At 43.1% G+C, this 24521-nt stretch overlaps 1 protein-coding gene across 1 annotated transcript in view; it reads right to left on the bottom strand.

Annotated features, from left to right (window-relative positions):
- lrp2b (low density lipoprotein receptor-related protein 2b) overlaps nt 1-24521 on the bottom strand; it is an 83318-nt gene that overhangs the window by 36880 nt on the left and 21917 nt on the right. The window contains exons 18-42 of the mRNA XM_024007217.2: nt 24381-24506; nt 23771-23901; nt 22029-22166; nt 21072-21350; nt 20439-20681; nt 17863-17985; nt 17464-17580; nt 16998-17194; nt 16688-16868; nt 12591-12839; nt 12079-12287; nt 11602-11786; nt 10815-11043; nt 10054-10231; nt 8979-9107; nt 8474-8640; nt 7508-7651; nt 7150-7259; nt 6624-6801; nt 4895-5108; nt 4385-4621; nt 4021-4212; nt 1843-2019; nt 1103-1398; nt 411-855 (exon numbers count right to left, since the gene is read on the bottom strand). Coding sequence (XP_023862985.1) covers nt 411-855; nt 1103-1398; nt 1843-2019; nt 4021-4212; nt 4385-4621; nt 4895-5108; nt 6624-6801; nt 7150-7259; nt 7508-7651; nt 8474-8640; nt 8979-9107; nt 10054-10231; nt 10815-11043; nt 11602-11786; nt 12079-12287; nt 12591-12839; nt 16688-16868; nt 16998-17194; nt 17464-17580; nt 17863-17985; nt 20439-20681; nt 21072-21350; nt 22029-22166; nt 23771-23901; nt 24381-24506 — 4874 coding nt within the window. The remainder of the gene's footprint in view (nt 1-410; nt 856-1102; nt 1399-1842; nt 2020-4020; nt 4213-4384; nt 4622-4894; nt 5109-6623; nt 6802-7149; nt 7260-7507; nt 7652-8473; nt 8641-8978; nt 9108-10053; nt 10232-10814; nt 11044-11601; nt 11787-12078; nt 12288-12590; nt 12840-16687; nt 16869-16997; nt 17195-17463; nt 17581-17862; nt 17986-20438; nt 20682-21071; nt 21351-22028; nt 22167-23770; nt 23902-24380; nt 24507-24521) is intronic.

Here is a 24521-nt window from a genome sequence, read left to right as displayed (position 1 = left end):
GCTGAATCAAGTGCACCTATCGGCAAGAGCGTGAAAAAAATAAAAATAAATAGGAACGCAAACAGGAAGGCAAGGCTTTATCGTTTGGTTTTAACATAAATGTTTGGTGATCGACTAGGAATGCCTTGGAGATCGACCACTGGCATAGACTCTACAGCCTAACGTTTACCCTTAAAAGTAGGAGGATACATATGRAAATAAAGGATGACTGGTCATTGATCAGAATAATCAGATCCGGTTGTGATGTCACAATCTGAGCAGGCTGAAATTCCAGGCATTTTTTTCAAACTCTTCCACAAAAAGGGCATTATCATAATTTTCACAATTTCATCATTTTCACAATCATTACAAAAACTGGAAAAACCACACTATACATTGTCTTCCCCAACCCTCGGATTCACAACACTTACRGTCGGCTATGATGACAGGTGCACCGGTAACCGTGGTGATGACATAGCCTATCCTGCTTCGGCCTATCCCCATGTACTGAGTAAAAAATATCCTCTTGTCTGCAAAGTCGAAATCCAGCGCCACCACYTTATAGCCCAGGTTGATAGTAGGGTAGGGGCTAGTGTGATCGGAGGGGTCTAAACGTAAACTATTCATGGTGTAGTCCGTGGTGAATACCAGGAACTCGTCCAGACCGTAGCCGCACGACACTCCATTGTTGAGGAGCGAACCGTGGGCGCAGGCGCAAGTGGGTTTCTCCTGCTCGGGCAGGGCGAAGCAGAGCTGCTGGCAGCGCCCATTGTCCTCCTGGCACGGGTTGAAGCCCACCAGGTTGGCAGCGGTGGGCTGCACYTGGGAGTTGAAGACCACCACGTCCGTGAGCCCGTCAATGCCGTCGCGGATCACCTGGTGATGACAGTGACGTTGTTATTTCAGTCTTTGAATGTGAAAGACACTATTTTGTGCTTTGTGATTTTGTGCTACTTTTGTGCAGCTTGTTGTGTCAATATCTAGGAGTTGTATGRTGTGGGTTTACCCGTTGCATACATTGTTGCGTACATTAATTAGAATTATTTTGTTATGTTACTTTGATAAGAAGTTTTTCAAAAAAGTGAAAGAGACACTAGGCAAACTAAAGCTACTTCATAATCACCTCTGGCTGGGTCGTATTCGCTGGATCCTTGCTGGCCTGGAAAAGCTTCCCGAGCTTTCTATCCACCCACAACATAGAATTCCCAAATATCGACAATCCGTACGGAGCCGGGTATCGACTCCCATAACGGACAATCTCCCTCTGTGTCCCATCGGGCGCCATGCGCGAAATCATATCCAGCACATCGTCTGTCCAGTACAGGAAATCGTTGGTGTAGTCGACCGTGAGGCCGCGTGGCGATGCCAGGCTCTCGGAGGCTAACACGGTACGGTTGGCACCATCTAGCTGGGCACGTTCTAGAATAGAAAATAATACATTTGTTACACACACATTGAAAGGCACAGGGTTTAGGCACAGGTTTAGGATGCAGCACCACTGGATGGAAAGATATTTTGGGGGTTAAGGGCCTTGCTCAAGGGCACAACAGTAGTGGTAGTAATGACACCAGCAGCCCTCCAGTAGCCAGTTCAATTCTCACTTTTCCTTTAATTTTGTATATTGTAAGGTGTTTTCTGAAATTATTGAACAGATAGAGAGAGAGGGTGAGTGGGGAAAGATAGAGGTTGTTTCAAAGGGCAATAGGTCGGATTCAAACCTATGTGGACCCTTTAGACGTGTGCCGGAGACAGCGGCTTAGACCGCTAGACCACCCTAGGTCACTGTTCTCATCGGCCAGCCCGGGACTTGAAGCGGCAACCTTTCGGTTACTGGTCAACCTCTATAACCTCTGGACTACCTACCAATTTTGGGGTTCTGGCCTCCGTCGGCCCAGAAGAGAAAACGGAGCTTGGGGCTGACGGCAAGGTCACTGGGCCGGTCCTCAGTGGACTTGAGGAGGACCGTGCGGTAGGGGGTTTCGAGGCGGGTCACRTCCAAGTAGGTCTGGGCCTCAATAGCGTTGGTGAAGTAGAGGTTGCCTAAGGGGGAGGGGATGGGAGAAAGAACATTTAGGGAGTGAACAARATTTATYTTGAGGGATACCTGGACCTCTTTGAAATGAAAATGGATGGCCCTTCCCCTGAGGAKAAATATTTTTACCTGYCCCTCCCCGAGCATAAAAAAACTAAACATGTAACCCCCCTCCAAAAAGTATTATTAAYACAAAATATCAGGGAATATTAAATCCCTTTTTAGTAGGCTAACAATGTTGCAGGCGTGCTTTCTATCAAATCAACCTGTGGTTGAGAAGCACTGCTGTATTCGTAAGCACTGCCCAATTTGTAAGTCGCTCTGGATAAGAGCGTCTGCTAAATGACTTAAATGTAAATGTAAATGTATTCATACCATATTCATGTTATCCGCTAGAAGGGGGCATTTACCAATTTAAGCCTTAAGGGCCGTCCACACCAAGGACGATAAATCTAACGACATATTATACATAACTATAAAATGTTGGCAAGCATCCACACTAGAAGAAAGTTTACATTCTACAGTAGCCTACACCTGTCAATCAACTATCAACGCATCCTACTGCACGCTGTAGGCCTATTAATAAGGTGATAACACAGACCATTCAGTGCTTCAAAGTGTGTTCATTGTTATAGTGACAACTGCAAATAATACTTCAATGTAGGCTACATGTAGCCTAATGAAAATGTTAATCAAATGTTGAAATTCAACAACAAACYCGGTTTAGCCTGCACATCTTTTGCATCGTGTCATTGATTGCCTCGTTGCRCATGTGGTTTGAAAGTGATTTCCATTTTTCGAATGGATGTAAATTCATTTGGATCTTCTTTCTCGCCGTCTATCTGTCCTGTGCAACCATTTAAGTAGCAAGAAAGCCTTCTTCTCTCCACGAAAAGCCTATTACGCCTAATATAAAAAAATGCAACAGCAAATAAAACTCCTATAGTTTTTGCAGCCTATAGCTTTTCCTGGGATTTCACGAGAAGAGGAATAGCAGAGGCTTGCGMCCGTAGCCTATAGTCTATTGCGCACGGGAATAGCTGGAAGAGAGAGGCTAGAATTCTAAAAACAAAAAGTGATTCAATCAGTCTCTCCTTTACTTTTAGCCAAGAGAGACTGGCATGCATAGTATTGATATTAGCCCTCTGATTAGAGTGAACCAAATAACATTTTTGTCACATGCGCCGAATACAACTGGTGTAGACTTTAGCGTGAAATTCTTGCTTGCGAACCCTTCCCGAACGATGCAGAGTAAAATAGTAACACGAGGAATAAAATAAAATTCACAAGAATGGAGGTATATACAGGGAGTGCCATACAGCCTAGGCCTGATTATGCAATCATTTGGATCAATTATGGGTCTATTCTCGACAGTTTACAAGGTCCTGAAAGGTATATTAGCAGGCTACTCATGTGGTGTATTTTGATCACACCACTGCGCAGTCTCTCAATTCAATTCAATTCAAGGGGCTTTATTGGCATGGGAAACATGTGTTAACATTGCCAAAGCAAGTGAGGTAGATAATATACAAAAGTGAAATAAACAATAAAAATTAACAGTAAAGTGCTGTTTCAAATTCCCAGCCAGGGGTGTATTCATTTCGGAAACCGTTTACTGTTGATAACCAAACGAAAACAAAAAGTTTCTATTTGTAGGTCGCTACCCGTTTCGTTCGCTTCCGTTTAAGAAAGGTTTTGCAACAGAACCATCMTAATGAATACGCCCCAGTTCTTTTGGGTTGTACGTCAAAGTTACAGAGTCGAATTCAATACGTAAATTCCAAAATCCTGACAAATACTAACATTCAATCGATTCGAAATTACTTGACCCTCCCCTGGACTAAATAAAAAAAATACTAAACCAACCCCCATTTTCCTCCAGGTAACAATTGCATAAAGTCATTTCAACCAGTTTTGCCTGCTGGKTGTGGTTTATAGATGAGGATCTGTACCAGAACTATTTACAACTTGGAGTATGTCTCTCCACTCTTTACATCATGGATCCTAACCTGAGATCCAGTCCACAGCCATCCCTTGTATGCCTCCTCGGCCGATGCCTTGGTTGACGACGGGAGTGAAGCTTCCACCGTCTGTCTGGGCCCTGAAGATCCCTCTGTAAGAGCTGGAAGTGCTGTTGTCGATCCAGTAGATGTACCTAGAGGCGACGTGGAGATCCAGCTTGTCCATCACAGAGTAAGAGTCTGCAGTGGGTAAAGACATGTTAGCTTATCGAGATACTCAGTTACAGTATAAGTTAGTKACAAKGTTGGGTATAGATTRGTGAAAGAGGATTCATGACAAGATSTGTTTCAGACATAGACTTAGGGTATATTTAGGTCTGGTTACTTTAGAGTTAGAGTTAGGGTTACGTACATCCAGCAACAGGCACCATGGCCTCCGAGTGGTCGGAGCTGTTGATGTGGAAGCCTCGGATAAGTCTGGGGGTGGAGACCACTGCGTAGGAGTCGTACTGCACGCAGGTGGTGCCATCCTGGGAAGGCACTAAGCCCGTGGTGCAGACACATGTCTTCTGGCCCCCAGGCTTGGGCAAACACAGGTGGGGACAAGCCCCATTGTTGGTGCTGCAGCCGTTGGTTGTGCCGGCCGAGTCTGGGGAAGAAGATAAAGGGTGAGAAATTAACTTGAGATATAATGCCTGTGTGGAACACATTATGTTCACAAAAATCTCCCACTGACACCAACTTGCATGATTACATGAAAATTCAAGGACCTTTAAATCTGCTGACAATCTACTTGGTGGCAAATGTACCAAATATCAGATCAGTAAAACGTTCAGTATCATACMCTACATACTGTCGCTCTCTGTTGAAAAAAGACTAGCGGATGAAGACTAGAAGGTTAGCTGTAGGTAGCCACACTCACTGTCTCGGGCGTGGACTTTGAGGGCTCGGACTCCTGTCATCCCACTCCTCAGCACCACCATGTTGGCCCCGGTGTCCTTGTCCACRCTCTCGATGACCTCGTAGTCCAGGTCGGTGTAGTAGAGGTAATTCTGGTGCACTGTGAGGCCCCAGGGGTGGGACAGCTGGCTCACTATGGTCACCCTGCTGACCCCGTCCATCGTYCCACACTCAATCTGTTCACAGGGAAAGGGAGAGTAACGGGAGTCAGGGACATTTAGAGTTACTGTATGTTTCAGTTGCAGCACTARTCAATACAATTCAGTACAACCTTATTTGTGCCCTTAGGGTAATTATTACTAGGGCTAGTGGTGTTTCAGACACATACAACAACACGTCAGTATATGATATGCAATAAAGTTGTGTGCACTAAATGAGAAATGAATAAGACAGTGGTTGTGCGCGTTCGCGCGTGTATGTATGTCCGTCTGTCCGTCCGTGTGGTCCTTTGTAGCTCAGTTGGTAGAACATGGCGTTTGTAACGACAGGGTAGTGGGTTCGATTCCCAGGACCACCKATACATAACATGTATGCACACATAAGTCGKTTTAGCGTRTCCTAAATGGCATATATTCTCCTCAAGTTTGCAGACGACACAACAGTAGTAGGCCTGATTACCNTGCAGACGACACAACAGTAGTAGGCCTGATTACCAACAATGACGAGACAGCCTACAGGAAGGATGTGAGGGGAGTGGTGCCAGGAAAATAACCTCTCCCTCAAAGTCATCAAAACGAAGGAGCTGATCGTGGACTTCAGGAAACAGCAGAGGGAGCACGCCCCTATCCACATCGACGGGACCGCAGTGGAGAAGGTGGAAAGCTTCAAGTTCCACAGCGTACACATCACTGGCAATCTGAAATGGTCCACCCACACAGACAGTGTGGTGAAGAAGGCGCAGCAGTGCCTCTTCAACCTCAGGAGGCTGTAGAAATTTGGCTTGGCCCCTAAGACCCTAACAAACTTTCATAGATGCCCAATTGAGCGCATCCTGTCGGGCTGTATCACCGCCTGGTAAGGTAACTGCACCGCCCGCAACCGCAGGGCTCTCAAGAGGGTGGTGCGGTCTGTCCAACGCATCACTGGGGGCACACTGCTTGCCCTCAAGTACACCTTCAGCACCCGATGTCACAGGAAGGCCAAAAAGATCATCAAGAACATCAACCCCCCAACCCACGGCCTTTTCACCCAGCTATCATCCAGAAGGCGAGTTCAGTACAGGTGCATCAAATCTGGGACTGAGAGACTGAAAAACAGCTTCTATCTCAAGGCCATCAGACTGTTAAATAGCCATCATTAGCCGGCWACCACCCGGTTACTCAACCCTGCACCTTAGAGGCTGCTGCCCTAAATACATAGACATGGAATCACTGGCCACTTTAATAATGGAACACTAGTCACTTTAATAATGTTTACATACTGCTTTACTCATCTCATATGTATATACTGTATTCTATTATACTGTATTTTAGTCAGTGCCACTRCGACATTGCTCGTCCTAATATTCATTTATTTCTTAATTCCATTCTTCTACTTTTAGATTTGTGTGTATTGTTGTGAATTGTTAGATAGTACTGCACTGTTGGAGCTAGGAACACAAGCATTTCGCTACACCGGTAATAACATCTGCAAATATGTGTATGCGACCAATCAAATTTGATATATTTGTTTCTGTGTAACTCGGTACCCACCACTCCGGTGCTGGCTACGCCCCAGTACAGCTTGCTCACYGCGATGTCTGCGGTGATGAACCCAATGATCCCCTGGTTGACGGTGTAGAGGTTCCTCAGGTTGCCTCCATCCATGTCAGCACTGGCAACCTTAGGAGGTACGCCACTGTCTGTCCCCCGGTCTGTCCAGAACAATTTACTATCAAGCAGGAAGTCAAAAAGTTTAGTATTAGCGTTAGTATTAATCCACTGATGATGACATGGAATGAAGACTAACAATTCAAAATATGTCTGGTGTTGTCGTTGACTTTCCCCTATAACGTTATGAAATGCTTGGTACAATGTTGGTATAAAGTCACATTGATTATTTTACTTCCTAAATAGATCAGTAGCCAACAAACTGTACAGTATTATTACTTYCCAATTAAGCACACACTACATACGCAGGACGGCACACACACATACAGTACTACTTCTTTGTCAGTATTACATTTATTTAGTTGTATCCTTTGTAACTAGTAATAATGATACACAGATGAGTGTTTACCCTCTGGCTGGGTCCAGGGCTATTCCAATAGGCTCCCCTGCTCCCTCTGGCTTCCCTGTGTTTGTGATGAGGGTCTTCCTGTAGAGTTGAACTCCATCCACACGAATGACCTAAAGTAGATGGGAAACTTGCTATATCATGTTCAATTAATACATTATAACCATGTCACTACCAACGCAGTGAAAAGACTACAGTATGCAAAGTAAAGAGATATAGTCACAATTAGCGTGAAACCACTCGGTTGTCATCTCTATATTGGATCCAATAACACCTTGAGCCAAGTAATGATATTGTACTCCTACAAAAGCAAGTCAGATATAGTCTATACATCATTTACAATGAGGACATGACACGCTACCTCTATTGCTTTATTAGTRGGGTTCGTGTAGTACATCATGCGAGTTATCCAATCAAAAGCCAGACCAGAGGGCGAGCCAATGATTGCAGATGGAGCAAACAGAGTCCTATTGGTTCCATCAGTTTTCACCCTGTAAATGGAGCTCTGCGAATGGGAGACAGCAAACAACGAACTTATATTAGACTCGAATCCAGACTTGAAATAAGCGAGTTTTGGGGGTGTTGGGTTCTAACTTGAAATATCCTTATTCGTGTTACCATATTAGAKCTGGGTGTATGGAAATCTACTAAGTGAGAAAGGGGAGCCCAGAAAATGTACATTCTGTCAGAACATGTTATTGTCAAGTCTCGTGCATCCTATGGAGAGAGGGAAAGAGTAACAGTCTGGTTTCAGTCACTGATAAGGTTGTATAGCCGTGGATGAGGGAGAAGTGAGGAATGTGGGCCGAGGTCAGGTCAGATGTAGTGAGCAGGAACAGTCCTATGACATACACACATAGGAGGCAAGGCCGTGACTACACCCATGAGAGGAACCACTTAAGTTCCTGCCCAGCAACAGAGATGTATTGGCTGWCTAGATGTGCAAGAAGTTGACTCTGCCCAGTAGAGGGTATAAATATATGTACTTGTGTAAACATGTCTTTGTCTTTTCAGCTGTTGGACCCAGTGGGTGAATACACTTGGTTTAAGCATTTTCCTAGTCGTCRGTTTGAGTTTTTACTCTTTGTCAGAACATGGTTAAAATTTAAAGGTTAAAAATGGTTAAAGTTGCAAAATTCCAGTAACCGTCAAATTTTTTTCCCCCAGAAATCCTGGTTGGAGGATTCCAGATTCTCTGTTTTTTCCTGCCCTATTACGGGAATCTCACAACCGGGATTTCTGGAAATCCTGAAAATTTTGCAAAACCAGAATTTTGAAACCCTTAAAATAGTAGTGGCTTATTTACTGTGAGCAACTTGTCACTCACCYAGTCCTGCACCCAATAGACAAACTGCTCCTGGTCGTCAAAGTCAATGTCCCGCCCCTGAGTGATGCCAGACACGGGTGCCATGGCGTTGTTGGAGGGGTCGGCCGGGTCCACAGGGATGCCGAAGATCACAGTCTCCCTCACCACCATCAGGAACGGAGTGTCATCTGAGGTAGAGACAGAGTAGGATAGAAAGGGATGAGGTGGAATGGAGTGGAATAGAATTGAATAGAATGTGAAAGAGACAGAAAAGCAAAATCTACCAGTGTTTTGTTCTGATTGGCCTTTGCGATATCATTATCTCCATTTATCATGTTATGACAAATACGTAACACTTTGCCTTCATACAGAATAGTATAAATCAGAGTGGTATAGAAAAAAATACAATTGATTAGGAATAGAAAAATTCCTTGTACTGTACTATGACAGCAATAATTAAATCGGGTCAAATAGATGAGCTAAGAGAGAGGCTACAAGCCTATCATTAGAGCTGCTGTTAGGGTACCTTTGATGCAGGTGCGCCCATCACTGTTGAGGTTCCAGCCAGACTGGCAGTGGCAGGTGTAGTACCTGGGCCTAAAGCCAGACAGTAGGCACAGCTGACTGCACAGGTGCTCCGCGCATGGGTTGATTGCTGCATAGTGGAAAACAATGGAACAATAATGTCAATGGAACTATAAAGTAATGCTTTATCCACTACTAGTGCTGAGCGATTAGTGCTTTTTGAGGTCAGTTCGGTTTCGGTTCGATTATTAAAAAATAATCAAGCTTTTCGATTTTGGTTTTGATTATACTTTTTTTTTTTACTTTAAATGCCTTATGCATTACATTTATGTCGGTTGAAAGCTGTAACAACACAGAATAAAACAATTAATACAAGTCCAATGATGGTAGTGGCTGCCCATTACTGCTTATTACTTATTAACCATAATTTATTCACATTACTTTAATAAAATATTTCAGTTGTTATGTATATTACATTTGTTTTATTTTATTACTTTATTATTTCATTTCCAAGTCATCATCTCATCTCTATAGAGCTGCTGCCTATGCGGTCTGACAAAATCACTGTTWTAGTAGTTCTTCAAAGTAAATAAGGCTAAATACCAACTATCAACCACTTATATCATGTATTTTCAGGTAGAGATACCTCACGAAGCTCTCTATCCCTCTCGCTTGCGCCTTCTTCTGTCACTTCTCTCCATCTCAGACCYGACAATGAGGTGCGCAATGSYTTATGGTTATAGTTAATTATAGTACATTTCCTGCGCTAAATTACGTAGAACTCCCTACTACAACGCACAGTTCWGGCTTGATCTGATTTAGCTCTAGAGAAACTGCGCATTGCGCTCACAAAAAAAAAGAACGAAATGGAATTCAATTCATTCAACTGACATCATTCAATAACCGGAATTTATTGTAATTGTTCAGCACTATCCACTATAAACGAATGGTAAGTTTGAATGTTTTACGGACGTATTTTGAATGTTACCCGCTGGTTGTTAGAATGTTATCCAGAATGTGTTGGAACAGTACCTACTGTTTGTTTGAACGTTATCTGGACGTTGTTTGAACGTTACCTGCTGGTTGTTTGATGGGGTGGTCCATGACAATGCCCATGGGCTGGTAGACGTTGGTGATCACGGTGGTCGTGTTTCCCCCGTGGAACTTGTTGGTCCTCAGGACCTGGGAAGTATAGCGCTCCGACCAGTAGATGTGGTCCTCGAAGATGGTCATACCGTGGGGGTGTTGAAGAACCTACAGAGAGGTAGGGGGAAGGACAGAGTGGTGGAGAAACCGGGATTTATAAAGGATAAAAGGGTGACACTTTACTGAAAGCCAACGTGTTCAATCCTTTATTACATGTTATTGTTTGAGCCTTTATAATATCTTATTATACAACTTATTACAACTTATTACATGTTATAGTTTGAGCCTTTATAATGTCTTATTATACAACTTATTACATGTTATAGTTTGAGCCTTTATAATGTCTTATTATACAACTTATTACAACTCATTACATGTTATTGTTTGAGCCTTTATAATGTCTTATTATACAACMTATCATGTATTTATATAGCAGTTATTTAGCCACAAACATGAGATGATACTAAGACATTATAAAGGGTCATAAATGCTTATGCTCAAGTCTTACGATGCATTATAACAGCATTACAATGCATTACCGTCTGCATTAAGTGTTACCAATGAATGCGATACTGTAGGAAGTAGTGCCATGAGAACAAATTATTCATGGGCCCTTACAATAAGAATAAGATACTAGTGTACACMGTACATTTTAGGACAACCTCAGCCTGCTGGTTTTAACCATGCTCACCATATCACTGGCCATGACCTGGAAGCGGTTGTTGCCGTTGTAATCGCAGTAGTCYATGTACTTGAGGTAGGCGTCAGCAAAGTAGACCCGGCGCGTYGTGTAGTCCAGGGCCAGACCGTTGGGCCAGTAGAGCTTGGTGGTGACAATGGCCTGTCTCCCGGTGCCGTCCATGTAGGCCATCTCTATCCTCGGGTTCTGACCCCAGTCTGACCAGAACATTACGTTGGTGCTGGGAAAGGTCAAATGCCATATCAATTATGATACTTTTTTTTAACCTTTGCTGTGCTGTGATTTTGCAGTGAATAAGGTAGATGTCGAGAACTCAACAGAGAGAAAAATAATGCACAACAATGATTCAAAGAACAACATGTAAAGTAAAATGCAGTGATGCAGGCTAATTTAGCAATTATTTATTTGAAGGGTTCCTAAAAAGGGACAGCATAACACATTCATAAGCAGTAATTAAATAACTTAATTAAGTAATTCATAATTTTAGCATTTGTTGACAGGAATTTAATGAATTATTGTCTACTGCTCATGAATGTGCTATGTATGGTTAATGAATGTGCTATGTATGGTTAATGAATGTGTTATGTATGGTTAATGAATGTGTTATGTATGGTTAATGAATGTGATATATATGGTTAATGAATGTGCTATGTATGGTTAATGAATGTGCTATGTCTGGTTAATGAATGTGCTATAAAATCCTTATGTAGGTACCTTTCAGTGTTACTGATCATTCAATCATTGCTGTGTTCCTATGGTTAGCAGTGAAAGGCCTTACTGGTTTCGGGGGTCCAGAGCCAGTCCACGGGGGCTGGTGACGTTCTTGGTGAGGAGGACCTTCCTGAAGCGGCCGTCCAGAGTGGACACCTCGATGTTCTCCATCACCGAGTCGGTCCAGTAAAGGTTCCTGGCCACCCAGTCCACAGCTATGCTCTCCGGTACCATTAGACCAGTGGAGAACACCTAGAACCACAGAAGAACAAAGTGCGGTATATTAGAACACTGTAGACCATAGTGGAGTTCAATTTCATGTGCTTGAATTCTTGCCGTTACAACACACTGTATTTTGGAGTTTCAGCACGTCATATAGGTCATACTGTTATATTGTGTTAATATGGATGAAATATTAAGAATCCTAATAAGGCACAGCATTCTGATGTATATTAAATAACCATATTTGTTATTAAAAACTGGACAAAGGCTTTTTCTTGAAGCAATAACCGAAAAATAACCATCATTCAGCGTGTTCTCAGACCTCTCGTCTGTCCGTGCCGTTCTGAAAGGAGGTAAAGATCTTCTTCAGCGAGGCGTCGGCCCAGTAGATTCTGCTGGTCAAGCGGTCAAAGTCAACGGTCACGATGTCTGAACCGCTGACCACAGGGTGGATGAGGGGCGGTCGGAGGTTGACTTTGTTGGAGATGATCTGACTGCGCTTGGCAACTAGGAGCGTGGCTGCTGTGGGGTCTGCAGGTAAACCAATAAGTAGTAAATACAAAAAAAGTATTTCACAATAGATTAGAGGGAGTTAGCATTTAGATGAATACAAATATATTGTAATAAAAATATTTGCTAACATTACATGGCTAAAATGTTTCCATGACAATATCTTACTTTGTATACGCCAATAAAAACGATTGGGATTCTTTTTTTTACTGTAACGCCAAAATAATCACATCACTTTCACCTCAAAATTCCAAAGATAAATATATTATTTCGAAGTGCAAATAGCGACGAACGAACAGCRACAATGTTAGGTTGCACCCTTACCGGTGGCTTTGCAGGAGCGACTATCGGCCTCGAGCAGGTAGCCGTCTGAGCAGGAGCAGCGGAAGGAGCCTCTCTCGTTGTAGCACTGCTGGCTACACCAGCCTGGGATGGAACACTCGTCGATGTCGTCGCAGGTCTTGGAGTCGTTGAGGAGCTGGTAGCCTGGTTGACAAGTACACTCTGCTCCGAAAGGACCCTGGATACAGCTGTCACTGCAGCCCCCGTTGTTCAATGCACAGTCCTCCTGGTCTATGGAGGAACAAACATGGAGGCATGTTTATTGTTCACCTGCTCAGGGACAGTAGATATAAATGACCTGTTTAGCTAAATCTAGTACAATGCATCAAATTTCTCCTTGAGAGTTATGTTTTAATTACAGTATATGTGTCACTGTTAAATAAACGTAATATTTAAACATATTAAATGTTAGACCAAAAGTATCTGGACACCTGCTTGTCGAACATCTCATTCTAAAATCATGGGCATTAATATGGAGTTGGTCCYCACTTTGCTGCTCTAACAGCCTCCACTCTTCTGGGAAGGCTTTCCACAAGATGTTGGAACATTGCTGCGGGGACTTGCTTCCATTCAGTCACAAGAGCATTAGTAAGGTCAGGCACTGATGTTGGGCGATTAGGCCTGGCTCGCTGTCGGCGTTCCAATTCATCCCAAATGTGTTCGATCAGGTTGAGGTCAAGTCTCTACGCAGGCCAGTCAAGTTCTTCCACACAGATCTCGACAAATAATTTCTGTATTGACCTCACTATGTGCACAGGGGCATTGTCATGCTGAAACAGGAAAGGGTCTTTCCCAAACTGCTGCCACAAAGTTGGAAGCACAGAATCGTCTAGAATGTCATTGTATGCTGTAACGTTAAAATTCCCCTTCACTGGAACTAAGGGGCCTAGCCCGAACTATGAAAAACAGCCCCAGACCATTACAGTTTGCACTATGCATTCGGGCAGGTAGCATTCTCCTGGCATCTGCCAAACCCAGATTCTTACGTCGGACTGCCAGATGGTGAAGCGTGATTCATCACTCCAGAGAACGCGTTTCCACCACTCCAGCCGACGCTTGGCTTTGCGCATGGTGATCTTAGGCTTGTGTGCGGCTGCTCGGCCATGGAAACCCATTTCATGAAGCTCCCGATGAACAGTTATTGTGCTGACGTTGCTTCCAGAGGCAGTTTGGAACTTGGTATGGAGTGTTGCAACCGAGGACAGACAATTTTTACGCGCTTCAGCAATCGGCGCTCCCGTTCTGTGAGCTTGTTTGGCCTACCACTTTGCGGCTGAGCCGTTGTTGCTCTTAGAAGTTTCCGCTTCACAATAACAGCACAATGCCACAGTTGACCGTGGCAGCTCTAGCAGGGCAGAAATTTGACGAACTGACTTGTTGGAAAGGTGGCATCGTATGACGGTGAAAAGTCACTGAAAAAGTCACTGAGCTCTTCAGTAAGGCCATTTTACTGCCAATGTTTGTCTATGGAGATTGCATGGCTGTGTGCTCGGTTTTATACACCTGTCAGCAACGGTTGTGGCTGAAATAGCCAAATCCACTCATTTGAAGGGGTGTCCACATACACTATATATGCAGAAGTATGTTGTCACATGTTAAAGTCACGCTAGTACCACTACTACTTATTGCATGGCGCCCTCACCTAACATGGACAGACTAAAACAAGTCTTCACTCAACATCCATAACCATTTTAAAAATGTATATCACATGTCAATCTTAACATCAACACTTAAGGCGCTAGTCAATATACCCTAGGAAAATGGAGAAAACACATAACGTGACTTTTCAAGAGACAGGTCAGTAATGTCTATTCACACCCCATCACTTGTCTCGTTGAGCAATTTCTTTCATTTTGTAWTTTTCCTGTTCAAATGAATACAACTTCAATCCCCYAAACAGACAGGCAAAGTCAGAGACAACTGCGTGTAACATCATTGTCAGCCTGACTAAGACCTTCAGGTAGTGCTGAGCATTTTTAAACAATTAATTGACCTATATCAGTTCAATTTGCCATTTTTTTTGTGAAATCAGATCAAGCCCGAACTGTGCGATGTACACTGAACAAAAATATAAACGCAACATGCAACKATTTCAAAGATTTTACTGAGTTAAAGTTCATATAAGGAAATCAGGCAATTGAAATACATTCATTAGGTACTAATCTATGGATTTCACATGACTGGGAATACAGATATGCATCTGTTGGTCACAGATATCTTTTTTTTTAAAGTAGGGGCGTGGATCAGAAAACCAGTCAGTATCTGGTGTGACCACCATTTGACTCATGCAGCGCGACACATCTCATTGGCATAGAGTTGATCAGGCAGTTKATTGCAGCCTGTGGAATGTTGTCCCACTCCTCTTCCATGCCTTTGCGGAGTTGCTGAATATTGGCGGGAACTGGAACACGTTGTCTTACACGTCCAGAGAACCCCAAACATGCTCAATGGGTAGACATGTCTGGTGAGAATGCAGGCCATAGAAGAACTGGGATATTTTCAGCTTCCAGAATTGTGTACAGACATGGGGCCATGCATTATCATACTGAAACATGAGGTGATGGTGACGGATGAATGGCACGAAAATTGGCCTCATGATCTCATCACGGTATGTCTGTGCACTCAAATTGCCATCGATAAAATGCAATCTTAGCTTATGCCTGCCCTACCATAACCCCACTGCCACCATTGGGCACTCTGTTCACGACATTGACATCAYAAAACCGCTCYCTCACATGACGCCATACTCGCTTTCTGCCATCTGCCCGGTACAGTTGAAACCGGGATTTATCCGTGAAGAGCACACTTCTCCAGCGTGCCATTGGCCATCGAAGGTGAGCATTTACACACTGAAGTTGGTTACTACGCCGAATTGCAGTCAGGTCGAGATCCTGGGAGGACGACGAGCACGCAGATGAGCTTCTCTGAGACGGCTTTGTGCAGAAATGATTTGGTTGTGCAAACCCACAGTTTCATCAACTGTCGGGGTGGKYGTATCAGACGATCCCGCAGGTGAAGAAGRCGGATGTAGAGGTCCTGGACTGGTGTGGTTACATGTGGTCTGCGGTTGTGATTCTCTAAAACAACATTGGAGACACCTTATGGTAGAGAAATTAACATTAAATTCTCTGGCAACAGCTCTGGTGGATATTCCTGCATCATGCCAATTGCATGCTCCCTCAAAACTTTGTGGCATTGTGTTGTGTGACCGAAATGCTCGTTTTAGAGTGGCCTTTTGTTGTACCCAGCACAAGGTGCACCTGTGTAATGATCATGCTGATTAATCAGATTCTTATGATATGACACACCTTTTAGGTGGATGGAGCATTTTGGCAAAGGAGAAATGCTCAATAAAAGGGATGTAATGAATTTGTGTGCAACATTTTAGAGAAAAAAGCTTATGGAACATTTCTGGGATCTTTTATTTCAGGTKAWGAAACATGGGACCAACACGTTAATATTTTTGTTCAGTGTAGMAGTGAGTTGTAGTTTCCAYCAGGCATATATTCTACATAGTTTAGCGCAGAAAACGTGGTAATTTTGATTTGATTTCAATTGAATTAACTACAATGACCATACTCCATTGCGAGTCTACTTGTGCGGRCTGTSTGGGGCAGACACATAGAGYGAGAGAAAAGARAGAAGAATGCACAAATAAAACAAATTTAATACACACAACTGAAATATTTTATAAAAAAMTAATYTGAATAAATTATGGTTAATATTACCTATAAAAGTCATATCACTTAGTGATAAGCAGTAATGGGCTGTCACTACCCTCACGGGACTTTAATTCATARTTTTATTCTGTATTGTTACAGCATTCAACCCACATAATGCATAGTGCATTTAATGTAAAAGAAAAATCTGCAATTTTATTTTAATAATCTAACCGAAACCGAACCGAACTCAAAAAGCATTCATCTCTCAGCACTACCTTCAGGTCAAAACGTTGCACAATAACACTGCGGGAGCACTCAACAGTGTGCAGGCATCTTTCTTAARGACTTCACTTGTGTACCTGAAAGTTATTACATGTCATACACTACTTCTAAACTAGAAACGTCCTTGTCACTCACTGCAGAGGGGTGACTCATCAGCTCCATTGGGACAGTCCCGCTGTCCGTCGCACACCTTCCCTAGGACGATGCACACCTGGTCGGTGGGGCACAGCCACTGGCCTGAGGGGCACATGAAAGGAGGCGTGGGGCAGTTCTGCTCATCGCTCATGTCCCTGCAGTCGTTGTCGCCGTCGCACACCTGATAATAACAACGACCGCAATGGAAACAAGGCGATTCACTCCCGTGCGTTTAGAATTTGTCTAATCAAATTCATTCATTCACTTGTTTCATTCACTCACTCACCCATTCACCCACCCACTCACTCACCCAGCTCGGAGAGATGCAGTTGCCGTTGGCGCACTGGAAATAGTTGCTGTGGCATGTTACAGGCGGGCACGAGTTGTGTTCGTCAGAGCCGTCCTCGCAGTCGTGGTGCCCGTCACACTCCCACTCGTCGGGCACGCACAGGCCGTCCGTCTGGCACTGGAACTCATCATTGTGGCAGAGGCCAGGTCCTCGCGTGGCTGCAGACGTAAGCAATTAACACATTGATTGAGGAGTCCATAAAGGACATTGGAGGGCTGAATATTATACAATTAATATATGATTAAATCTCAGATAAGCACAAATATTTGGCTTGATAAGTCCTTGCAATAAAATTAAAACACAGCCATACTCAAAGTTAGGAAGTATAAAGCAATTATTTTTCCTACGGGAAAAACAAAACTGAATTTGTCATATGACTTGAGTCAACCCAGGATGATGGRACAGGAAGCAGGTAGAGTTGACTTACGGCAGCCGCTCTCATCCGATTGGTCCCMACAGTCAAAGACCCCGTCGCAGCGGTAGATGCTACTGACACAATGGTCACCACTGGCACAGGCAAACTCATAGGATGAACAGGAGAACTCTGAGAGGAGAGGAAGAGAAGAGGAGGTGTGGTAAAGGAGAAGAGGTAAAGGGGGGTTTGTGAGGGGAGGAGAAGGGAGAGTAMGAAAATGAGAGGCAAAAAAGAGCATAGTTGAGAAATAGAAAGGGTGGGGAAAAACACTGCATAATATTGCAAAATACAAAACTTAGATTAACAAGAGTACTTAAAGAAATAGACGCTTATTGAAAATAACTAATTCTCTCTTATACATCCCAGTGGCAGAGCACACGGAGGAGGATAGTCTTAGATTACTCATCGTACCACAGTCCTTCTCATCGGAGCCATCCATACAGTCCTGGTCTCCGTCACACACGTAGGAGCTGTAGATGCAGCGGTGGTCGGGACAGAAGAAGTACCCAGGCTCACACGTAGCGATGGTCCCGTCTGTCAGAAGAGACAGAGCAGGGTTTTTTCTGAATCAAAACGGGGATTGGGTGGTCGACGTGACACGGGMGTGGCAGGGGGCACGGTTGGCCCATCGACACGACTGAATTTTAGAGACATTTCAGAGGCCTCCCATCTTGGCGGTGTAGAGAAATGTTTGCATTTTTAAACGTATTTCCTGCAGTTCAACACATTTTGCCATGCAATTGAGAGAAAATGTTGCAGTTTTAAAGCAGATTTCCTGCCATTACATGCATTTTGCCATGGCTAATGCTGTGTTCTTTTGTTCAAACATAATTACAAAATATATACTGCTAAATTCATTGTTTTTGGAATTTTCAATACTCCCTGTCTGTCTAGCTTTCATTGTAGAGATTGTTAGTTAAAATATATAGGTCCATTATATTTTCTACATTCTACATTTATATCTGGTATAGTCTTTTAAAGGTGCATTATGCAGAAATCACTCTGCCATTTCCTGGTTGTGAAAATTCAAATAGTTCGCCTGATTTCAGTTTATGGGACAAAACAAGCAAGTATAGTGTAGAGAATCATTGTACCATCTAAACCCCTGTGAAATATATTTTCCATAACCAAAAATATAGCATTTTCAGCTGTTTGAAGCTGGTGTACAAAATCAAAGTAAAAGCACACATAGAACAGATCTACCGCTTCTTAGACTTGCTTTCAATGAGAATGACAGATCTATAATTCACATTTCTATGTTCATTTGGTGAGTCGCCTCCAAAAGTTACATATTGCAGCTTTAAGTTTACATTAAAAGTGTTTTTCCATCCCGGGAAAAATCTCAGCCCAAAAAAAGTTMAAACAGTTTGGACTTAAAGGCGACCTGAAAAAAGGCCCGTCCACGGATTTCAATGGCAGAACAATCCCTGACAGATTTATTAAGACAGAGGTCAATCCTTATAGTTCACATTTTAGTTTATTCAAAAAAATGTAACTATCCCTTTAACATCATGTCTGTTTGCTAAAGGTATGAGAGGGTAAAGGCTTGAGAAATTAGAAGTTAGGACTTTATGAGTCTGCCCCTTCAAATAAAATAACACACAAATCAACAATATAGTTCAGTACAATTCCGCAAGGCAATCATATACRGTGAAATATTTTCCTGGCTACCCAAATTCCTTGCTCCGGCCGAACGCTACGCCACGCCAACGGATGTTAATTTCTTGTCCGCAATGAATCTGGATCTGAGTACCTCCCTGACCATTTCTACAACGCAAACACATTCTAACCATTCTGATTGGTCCCAGAAACAGATGGGTTCGGCCAGAGTCAGAAGTTGGACACACCTAGGTAAAGCAGCATTTAGAAAAATCATCATTGGCTTTGATACACTGATTGGTTWMKYATGATCCAATCGCTGATTCATTTGTTTTGTACAACACCCCTCATTTTGACATCAACACAAACGACTTCAATGATGGCAGTCTCAGATTTAAGTATGTAGCGAACATATAGAAGCAGAAGAATTCCGTTTGAGTCATCAGGCAAGTAAACATATCCCTAGTCAAATAATCCTATAGGATTTGAATGAAAAAAATCCTATTAGAATCCAATACAAAATCCTATCATATTTTGGAACCTATCCTATATGATTTTATCTAATTCAGATTTTTCTATTGGATTCTTGTATTGTGTTACTGTAGGTAAACGTATTTTATATATACATATAAGAAATGTAAAGATGCTGTGCATTCTATAGGGAAACCCCCTAAATTCTTGGGTTATTGTAACATTGTACATAGTATTGTATGTCACATTGTAATGTCTAATTCATAGACAAGTTGCATGAATAAGAATCAAATAACAGAGTTTTGTCGAAAAAGGTGTGCTGTTCTGGTGGTCATACTTCAAATGAACACCTTTGAATCTCTCCCATATTGTGGTGGTGAATTAAACAGAAATTAATATAGAACTGTTGTTTCCGATCATGTTGTCAATTACATGATTTTAAAACACTTCTGATTGGGGTGACAAAATCCTACGAAACCTATAGGATCCACTATGATTACTTTGGATTGCCAATAGGAAAAAAGTAGTCCAATAGGATTCCAATAGGATTGTGCTAGTTGACACAAAATCCTATAGGATTGTGAGAATCCTATAGGATCCAATATGCTTACTTTGATTTCCAATAGGAAAAAAGTACTCCAACAGGATTCCAAAAGGATTCTGATAGAGGTGCCAAAATCCAATAGGATTGTGTTAATGCCATAGGATCCAATAGGATTACTTTTGATTTCCATTAGGAAAAAAGTAGTGCAATAGGATTCCAATAGGAATCTGATAGGTGACAAAATCATATAGGATTCGATTAGAAAAATCACTAATCCTATAGGATTTTTTGACTATGGATACACTTAAGTAACKGTATGTTTATAAAACTCTATCCGCCCCTAACAATCCTGCCCCCTCCCACTTTTACTCACTGCAGTTTCTCTCATCCGAGCCATCGCTGCAGTCCTTGTCGGCATCACACGTCCAGGCTTTGGGGATGCATCTGCTGCCGTCAGTGCAGGCYAACTGTTCTGAACTGCAGGTGAAGGGCAGACGTGTGGGGCAGTTGACCTCGTCTGAGCCATCGCCACAGTCTTCGTGGCCYTCACAGCGCCAGCCGGACAGGATGCAGTGCTTGTTGTCGCAGGTGAATGCCCACGGGGAGCAGGTCATGCCTGGTAAACAGGTAAAGGAAGGAGAAGAGGAAAGAAGCATGAAGAGGAGGWCATAGGTAAAACTTGTTGGGTTGTCTGTGTTTTGTTTGCTTTGGGAGCACGATAGGATACAGTTACATGATGCTGATTATCTCACACACAAACATGTTTTCTATGTTAGCACAACACTTGGACACACGCTCGTACAGTTTTCATTATTTCACATAAACACACACACTAATGAAAACCACAAACAATCTTGCACATGTACGTTCGCACACTCCCACTCAAACACAAAATGACTGCACTGTCCCCCACTCATAGAGATATAAAACAAAAGAATCCCTGACCGAGAGGGCCTCCGTTTTAGTCACATTGCCAGGATGCAAACGTGCATTCTAGTGCCACCACCTGTGTCAGTGCAGTTGGCCTCATCCGTCTGGTCCATGCAGTCTTTAACCCCGTCGCAGCGGTACGAGTTGGGCATGCAGCGGCCCCCGTCGCAGGGGAAGGAGTAGTCTCCGCAGCTGGTGTCTATAGGGGGTTCTGAGTCGTCCTTCACGCAGTTCCTCTGGTTGTCCTGGAGCTTCATTCCATAGGGGCAGCCACACACGCGGCTAGAGGAGGGCGTCGGGAAGCAGAAGTGGCTGCAGCGGCCATTTGGTACCATGTTGCACCGGCTGTTGAACACTTTGAGGCAGAGAGGAGAAATTAATATAACATAGAAAGACGAGAAACAGATGTGGAGAAAAGATGTGCAAAAAAGACATGCAGAAACATATTTGGGTCTTTAAAACCCATGTATTATTTTATTATTAGAAAGAGAGAGAAATAGTGTCTGGTTTATAACACCCAGATGAAATGCTGCAGAACAATGTCAAAAGCTTTTATAAGCACAAATCAATACAGCAATGTCTGTGTTTAACTTGCCATTTGTTTAACTTGTGTGACTTGAGGCTCGGTTGATTTTTAAAAGAACAATGGTAAAAGACACAGCACAGCTGTAGTTTAGCAGTGCATCAAGATAAGCCATTCTTTCACCAGCCCCCTAARCAGGGATATAGTGGTAAAAAAAACGAGGTGGTTTAACCGAACGGCAGTATTAAATTAGCATTAAGGTTACTCGCGAAATGTCATCTCTACTAGCCTYGGTACCGGTCTTTTTTAGCTAACATTACACTCCTTACCACTCGTGTCATTTGTCAGGAGTGGCAAGGAGTGGAATGTTAACTWAAAAGACTGGTACCCYGGCTAGTAGAGATGACATTTCGCGAGTAACCTAAATGCTAATGCTAATTTTGCGTACTAGGTGCATAAACTCTATTCACAAAACAAAATAGTTTGTAAAATGGCTTATTTTTCACTCACAGCCATGAAGGTCAGCTGTGTAAGCCTTGACACTCAGGATTCCGGAGATTCCCTTTCGGATAGGGGTAATTTCACCCCCGTCCCTCTTCCGCATCCGGAACACCGACCTGGTCCTCGAGTCTGACACAAACAGGTAATCTGGAAGAAGAAAGGGAAAAAAGGGAGAGGAAGAGAGAGAGAGAGAGAGAGATAGAGAGTGAGGGAGGGAGGTAAAGAGAGTGAGAGAGGAAGGGTAAGAGAGAGAGGGAAAGAGTAGAGGGAAAACAAGGAGAGAAAGAGAGGAGMGGAAGAAAGACAAGGGAAAGAGAGGGGGTAGAGAGAGATGAAAAAGTGAAAGAGAAAAATTTGCAAAAGGAACAGTAATCATGAATGATGCAGCTCCCCGCTTGGGCCAATTAGTGCCAATTATTAAAACTTATGTTGTGTGGATTAATGGGAGAGAGAAAAAAAAAGTATTTTGTCCCTCGTTGGAAATCAAAACTTGATAGCTCTCAATGGCTGGGATGTCAGAGAAAGGATTCCATGCTTGATATGGAGATGCATTACAGGATAAAGGAAAGACAAAAACTCAGTGGCATGTGGGAAAATACATTCATTTCACAGGTAGATGTGTCAGAGCTGTTCCGAAATCGTGCTATGTGGTTATTTTTTGGTTTAAATCTGAATGTCAATTATGCAGAAATATAGCTGCAAGTAGCAATTCCAGGGGCCAAGCACGCAATAGCCACATTTAAGATACCATGTGGTCAATCGGAGTGATCCTTGGAGTGACCTTCTATTATTGTGCAAAGTTTTGTGACAAAAGACCAGGTGGTAATGTCGTGTCATCAAATCGTATAGGGAGGAAGAGTAGCAGCATTTTATTTAAAAAATCTATTCCCCCACACAATCGTGTTGGACAAAAAGTCTAATTTGCAGAAATCTAATAGGCAGAGTTTATAGGTCCTTGTGGGAAACTTTTTTGTTTATCATGAGGAGATGCATATGTATAAACATTACATGACTGTAGGTCAAACAGGGCAGGAGACATGTTTGTTCAAAGTTTGGTGGGGGACAAAAAAAATCTGAAAATCTAATGGGCAGAGCTTATTTTTATTTAACTAGGCAAATCAGTTAAGAACAAAATCTTATTTTACAATGACGGCCTACCCCGGGCCAAACCCGGACGATGCTGCCCAATTGTGCGCCGCCCTATGGGACTCCCGATCACGGCCGGTTGTGATACAGCCCGGGATCGAACCAGGGTCTGTAGTGACACCTCTAGCACTGAGATGCGGTGCCTTAGACCGCTGCGCTACTCGGGAGCCTTAAAACCTATACTGTAGGACCTTACGGGAACATMTTACTCATGAGGGTTCTGCATATATGTATAATATTTCATGGCTGTAGCTCAAACGGGACAGGAGATATGCTCGTTCAAAGATTTCAGATGATTACTATGGCACCCCCCTTGGGCCAATCAGTGTAATCTTGRAAATGTCAGATCTTCATGGCAAGACGCACCATTCACTCAAGTTTTGTCAAAATCGGGCCATGGTCTCTGAGATATTGTGTGTAACTAACGTACGTATGAATGGATGGAGACAGATCCATAGTCACACCCCCCTCCCCCAATAAAATAAATGAAAAGATGTTACTTGTAACCCACATGTAAACATTTGTCACATGTAAATGTACATGTAGTTCAACTCACAGTCACACAAATAAAGATAAGAGTCATSGGCTCATCTGACTGTGCCCACCTGCATGGATAGTGATGGAGAAGGGTTGGGTGATCTGCCCGATGTTGGAGAACTTCTGTCTGTCGTACCCGTCAATGCCCACGTGYCCTATCTGGTCTAGAAGGGCATCCGCCCAATACAGCCTGTCATTCCTGCCAACCGGAACCAAGTCAGAAGAGATCAGGTTGTTATTTAGGCGCCGGATCATCACAGGAATCAGCTATGCGTCTTTACYTTGATGAGACAAATATTCCTGTGACATGCTAGCAGAGATCTGATCAATTCCATATAAAATGCCAGTTGTTTTAAAAACATGTCAACTGACTAAAAGTGTGAAGGAAGCGCCCATTACTATAAGAGCAGGAGTGAAATCTTAGGGGACGACCTGCAATTCTCTGAAAAGTGTGCATTTGTGTACTCTTCCCTTTACATTTAAAAGCATTGGAWTGGTAAAGGCATGGGCTGGAGGCAGTTTCCACTTTACTTCATATACCAGTCCTTTCCTTTTAAATCCATGAAGGGAAGTCTTCATCGGCAATCACTCGAGTCGAGTATGATTGGGCAGAAGGGTGGAAAATTGGGACGCATAGAAACACCTAAACAAACAGATGTGTATAGTATTCCTCCTTACATGTAGTCAATAGTGAGTCCGTTGGGCCAGCCCAATGTGGTGTTGATGAGGGGAACAGCGTTGCTGCCGTCAGTCCAGGACCTCATGATCACTGCTGGCCGGTACCAGTCAGTCCAGAACAGATATCTGTGGGCCAATATC

The sequence above is a fragment of the Salvelinus sp. IW2-2015 genome, linkage group LG18 (genome assembly GCF_002910315.2).
Source record: "Salvelinus sp. IW2-2015 linkage group LG18, ASM291031v2, whole genome shotgun sequence".
NCBI classification, from domain to species: domain Eukaryota; kingdom Metazoa; phylum Chordata; class Actinopteri; order Salmoniformes; family Salmonidae; genus Salvelinus; species Salvelinus sp. IW2-2015.
Note: the sequence above shows the minus strand (reverse complement) of the source record. Positions and strands in the feature narration are given on the sequence as shown.